This window comes from Loxodonta africana, chromosome 7, assembly GCF_030014295.1.
Source record: "Loxodonta africana isolate mLoxAfr1 chromosome 7, mLoxAfr1.hap2, whole genome shotgun sequence".
Taxonomy (NCBI): domain Eukaryota; kingdom Metazoa; phylum Chordata; class Mammalia; order Proboscidea; family Elephantidae; genus Loxodonta; species Loxodonta africana.
Genome location: NC_087348.1, coordinates 20,554,004 through 20,559,992, shown reverse-complemented (window position 1 = coordinate 20,559,992; position 5,989 = coordinate 20,554,004). Strand labels below are relative to the sequence as shown.

The 5,989-nt window shown below is 35.6% G+C and overlaps 1 protein-coding gene across 1 annotated transcript; it reads right to left on the bottom strand.

Moving 5' to 3' along the window:
• Window positions 1–666: 666 nt before the first annotated feature.
• On the bottom strand, window positions 667–2,133 carry LOC100666140 (olfactory receptor 5M10-like). Its single transcript, XM_003423163.4, has one exon. The coding sequence runs from the start codon at window positions 1,663–1,665 to the stop codon at window positions 667–669; it is 999 nt and encodes a 332-aa protein (XP_003423211.3). The 5' UTR covers window positions 1,666–2,133.
• Window positions 2,134–5,989: the final 3,856 nt, after the last annotated feature.

Sequence of the window (5,989 nt, the reverse complement as noted above, 5' to 3'; positions counted from 1 at the left end):
TGTACTACATTGATGACTGAATTGGATGCATGCTTTTGGAAACTTATAAGAGGGTGTTGACAGTCAATTTCAAAATTGTTAAGTATAACCAGTATTATAGTTTTTCAAGTTTCTTCATGATGTTGTTTCTCAAGATGCCCTTGACATGGGTTTGGGGAAAACCTCCATAAATTTTAAACATATACCTGATGCATACATTTAAAATTCTCCAAGTAAATCCAATGATTAGTCAGCTTTACAGCCAATGTTCTCTAGCACACATTGTAGTAGACATTATTTCATCTTTTTTATTTTTTCTTTAAGAGTAAAACTAGTCATCCTGTCTCAAACTTCACTATGGGGCAATGGATCATACAGTTCAGAGATGGTAGATTTCCAGTAATTCCGTAAGGGTAAGTTAGTTACAAAAATTACCCCCAAGAAAGAAAAGGCATTATCTCATAGAATTACTGAATACAAACCAATTCATTTTCGGAGAATCTCTGCCATAGAAAATATTTTTAGTTTAAATACTAAAGTTTTTAGGAAGCCAATCTGTCTTAAAGGCATTGATTTTGAAGAGAAATTAGCCAAAGTGATCACTGAGAGTTCATGATGATAAACAAATAATGACCATACAGTAGTAGATATACCCTTTGATTGGAGTCATTATGTTTTCACAAGTACTTAGTGATTAGAAAAGAACAGACTCCTAAGCTGCAATTTTATGGAAGATACTTCCCTGATCACTTGCTGCATGGCGTGAATCACATCCTTGTTCCTTACGCTATAGATCAATGGGTTCAGCATTGGGCTCAAAAAAGCAAAAAAGACTGCAATTATTTTGGACTCTTTTACAGACTTCTCAGATGGAGGCCTTAAGTACATGCAGAAGAGGGTTCCATAAAATATGGAGATTGTTGCCAGGTGGGAACCACAAGTAGAGAAGGCTTTGTGCCTGCCTTCAGCAGAATGCATTCTCAAGATGGCCACAAAAATGAAAAGGTAGGACAGAAGAATGATGAAGAGAGAGCTGGAGAGAGTAAACCCAGCAACAATAAACATTGCCATCTTTTTGACATAGGTGTCAGAGCAAGCCCGCAGTATAAGAGGAGGATCCGCACAATAAAAATGATTGATTTCAAGGGAGCCACAGAAAGATAAGTGAAAAGTCAAAACTGCCTGAGAGAGTCCATTAAGGAAGCCATAAGTATAAGGGACTGTGACTAGAGATATACAAACGTTCTTGGACATTCTGGTAGTGTAATGGAGAGGACTACAAATGGCAACATAGCGATCCAATGCCATTGAAGCAAGGATGTAAAACTCGATGATCACCAGGGTAATGAAGAGAAGACACTGTGTGAAACATCCAGCATAGGAGATGGTCTTTTGGTCTGAGAGGAAGTTGTATAGCATATTGGGAGTAATGCTGGAAGAATAGCAAATGTCTACAAAAGAGAGGTGGCCAAGGAAGAAATACATGGGAGTTTGGAGACGCGAATTGGTCCTGATCAGAAAAATCATGCACAGATTCCCCACCAGTGTGACTAGGTAGATCATCAGAAATACCCCAAATAGGATCTTCTCCAACACTGGGTTTTCTGTGAGTCCCAACAGAATGAATGTGGTCACTGTAGTGCAGTTTGGGGAGGACATTTTCTCATGTTTACAACATAGAAGCATCCTAGAATATAAAGGTTTCCATCTGGTTCTGATTCTGCACTTATTCCATTTATTTTATCATTCACTTATTTATTTTTTCATCCATGGGGCAATCATACTTATATTATGCTTATCATTTTCAACAAATACATAAGAATGTCTACATAAACAACTTGCAGAAACTATTTGACACCAACTAACGACAAATAATCTGTGTTATCTGTTCTTTGCCTCTCTTTCTCCCTCTACCTCAAATTCTCTTTCTCTGTCTCTCTGTCTCTCTCTGTCTCTGTCTCTCTCTCACACACATACAACCAATTGCAAGTGTATTTATACTCACACATTTATATCTGTGTTCTAGGGAAGACTCTGTATTTGGCACTTTTTCCAACTTCATTAGTTAAAAAAAAAATGCAGAAGGGAATGAAAGTCCAATACGAAGCAGCAGATCACATCAATCATCCAATGAAATGTATCAACAAAGGAAGGAAGCTGAGTCTCTCTGGTCCCTCCAGTTCTGACGCACTACTGTTTCAGATACAAGATAGAAGATTAATGTTCATTGCAACATTATCCCTTAAAATCCATGGTCATCTGGTAAATTTCTTTTATAAATCATTGAATTGGTTAAATTTATCTCTCTACATATACCTAAGAAGGCATAGGCTTAAGAATTCTCTTCTCTGTTTTATAAATTAAGCCACCCATTTATCTTTTACACTGCAAAGCTTGATTTCTTATCTTCTGGAATTTTAGTGAACAAATATTCAACCCTTGTAAACCACTTATTGTGGTAGAAGAAACAGATATTGAACAAATAGATAATAACTTATAATGTACGTCATGTAGAAGTAAGAACAGTGATGCAGAAATGAACATTGGAAAAAATATAATAAGGCATGCTTTCATAGAGCCATTCTGAGAAGAACTTCTAAGAAGATGGAATATTAACAGTAAATAAACCATGTAAGAATCTGGGGAAAAGTGTGGATTTTTTTGTTTCTTATTTATTGTGCCACTAACACATTCATGAAAATGTTTGTTTAGGGAAGCACAAGCCAAAACCAAACCAAAACTTTTACTGCCCAGTCGATTCCGACTTATAGCAACCCTATAGGAAGGGCAGCACAAGTAATGTTTAAATGTGATCTTGGTTTTCCAGATCTGGCCAACCTCTTTTCATTCTTTGTGAAAATAAGGTATGTCTGTAATAACTACTCTTAAAGAATTGCACCCAAGGCCTTGTTCATTTGGTTCTCACATATACATCAGAACAGTTTGAATATAATAATTGATTTTAATATGAAATATAATATCACTAATAATTGAACATAAAAGTCTAGTGAAATGAAGAAAATAATATTTTTCCAAGTGGATGGAATACTAATCGCCATGCAAAATAACAAGATGCTTTTTTTTAGTGTAAAAATGTAGAAATGACCTACCTGTAAAGGCTAATTTATCATATTCCGTCAGAACAAGTTGGGAAGATTTATACAGCATTTCTAAGGCATATTCCCTAAGGCATTTTAAACATATTTCTAAACAAGCAATTAAAATACTCTTTGTTCCTCAAGGGCATAACCTTCATTTGATGATTTCTGGGTTTAGATACTCATTGGAAGCCAAAATCCCTATCTAAACATGTGTGTACCATGCTTGGTAAATGAGTGAGTGAGACCTTGACCACAGAGAGTATAATTAACCACCACTTTAAATGAGATGGAGCTTGGTTGCTAACCAAAATGTGGGCAGTTCTAATCCAGCACTCACTCCTTGGAAACCCTATGAGACAGATCTACTCTGTCCTATATGGTCACTACGAGTCGGAATCCACTCAAGGGCGATGGATTTGTTTGTTGTTTGTTTGTTTGTTGTGCTTTTAATTTCAATAAGATATAAGAAGGAAACTATAAGTGGTAAGTTTTGTATTTTTAGCATAGTAAAGATGAAGGAATTCCCATTCCAAATTTTCAGTTTTCTCTGAAAACCCTGACATGAAGTCATCTAAAGAGAGTGAGGGGTAGGGCTGTGAAGTCAGTGAGAGATTTGAGGTGAAGAAAAGTTTGAAATGGTCAGTGTGGAGAGCAGGAGAGTGGCACATCTGTCAGAAGGAAGTAGGGGTAGTTGTCAGTGCTGAGGGTAATTCTCAGGATGCACATTATGGATTTATACTGGAAACAATAGTTAATTTCATCAACATGCTAAGAATCAAAGCCAAGATTGAGAACTAGCATCATTCATTAAATGTATGATTTCCAAAACTGAGAATTTTCAAGGAGAGTTGAAAGGAAAGACTATTTGAATATTGTTTGGTCCTCTATTTGTTGGAGAATAAAGAAAGCTAGATATGCTTTCGCTAGTCTGTATATTCCAGTGTATAGATAGTCCAGGTTAATACAAATAAGAGAATCATAATGTAGTCTGATTAAGACAGCAGAAAACACAAAACCCACTGCTCTCAAGTCGATTTTGACTCCTAGTGACCCTATAGGACAGGGTAGAACTGCATCATAGTGTTTCCAAGGCTATAAATCTTTAGGGAAACAGGCTGCCACGTCTTTCTCCCCCATAGCAGCTGATGAGTTCCGACAGTGTAGCTTTTGGTTAGCAGCCTAGTGCTTTAACCACTGCGCCACCAGGGCTCCTTCGAGACAGGAAAGGTGTCCCTAATTTTGAAAGACCTCCAAATGATGGGATACACTGAGTAATCAGTCAAAGGAATAAAGCTGTATATCAGTTTCAAAATGTAGATTGTCACCAACTCATGACATTTAAGCACTAGCATATCATTTTTCTCAAATTGAGGTGGAAAGATCTTTCTTCATTTCAATCTATTTTATTCTGATTTCTTGCACAAATAAAAACAATAAAAATTTAAAATATCAAATATCACTGCTTAAGTATTTCTAAGGAATGAAAGAGGATTGTAGAGTTGGTATCCTTTATTGCCTGACTCCTTAATGTGGAAATCCCTAGTTTTGTGCAAAAATAAATACTTAAAGATTTGACTGTAAGCGGGTTGGTTACCTTCAGTTTGAAGAAGCTTTGTCCTGAAATATTTATTTATTAATGTATTTCTTGATATAAATTAATATACAACAATCCTAATAAATCACCAGACTTACAAACGGTCTTTTCCAACAAGAACAAGGACTGGCTCAGTAGTAATGGAATGGGTGGCAAGAAAATAATTCCTTAGCTCTTTCAGATCTGGAGTGACAGGGTGTCCATACTTTTCAGTATGAGAACACATTATCAGAAACCTACATGTAAGGTGACCTTTCTTTATGTTGCCGCATATAAGATCAGAGGGCACAGGCTTTACCTGGTATATAATATTAACTCAAAGAAGAGTTTTATGCATTCTATCTTATTTTGGATTGACACAGTGGCTACATAACAACTATTGCGAGAATAGTACAGGACCGAGCAGTTCTTCATTCTGTTGTACGTAGGGCTGCTATGAATTGGAACTGACTCGATGACACCTAATAACAACAACATCTTATTTTTGGTAAGAAGTTGTCAGAAAGTTATGATAAAATTATACATGAAGGTGTTGAATTCCTTCATTAATGTCAATTTGCTTTGTTGTCATAATCAATTGATGTATACCAGCTAGAGGGACATCTAATGACTTTAGTTATACAAGTGTCCCAGTGGTCAGAGTATTGTATGTATCCTACTGGCCCAGTAGATTTTTCACTTGTGTTTTGTGACTATTCAATTGGTCTTTTTTTAAGTTTAAAGTTGAAACAATTCCAACATTGTACTTGAAGTCCTATCCTGTGTAGTAAATTTATACAGATTATTCAGGAAAAAAAAATAAAAGTGTTATTCACACATAACACAATAGTTTACATAGAATTTCATTTGAAAATATACACAAAAAAAGAAATTAAGATTGTATTTGGGAAGGTCACACAATTACAAGTTCAATACACAAAAATTATTATACAACTACATAAAAGGAACATTACCCAATTGGAAAATAAACTTAAAAGTATAATTTACATAACATCAAAAACATAAACTACTTACAAATCAATATAATATAAAAATGTGCAAAAGCTAGATACTAAAGCCATGAAACCCGGTAGAGAAATATTAAAAAACATATAAATAATAGAGACATATGTCTCACTTATGGATTGAGATAGTATTGTTAAGATATCCAAAGGGAAAAAAAAAAACCCATTGCCATCGAGTTAATTCCAACTCATAGTGACCCTATAAGACAGAGAAGAACTGCCCCGTAGGGTTTCCAAGGAGCAGCTGTTGGATTCAAACTCTGGACCTTTCAGTTAGCAGCCGAACACTTAGCCACTGAGCCACCAGGGCT

Coding starts and splice junctions, on each gene's coding strand:
- LOC100666140 (XM_003423163.4), bottom strand. CDS start 1,665: ATGCTTCTATGTTGTAAACATGAGAAAATGTCCTCCCCAAACTGCACT.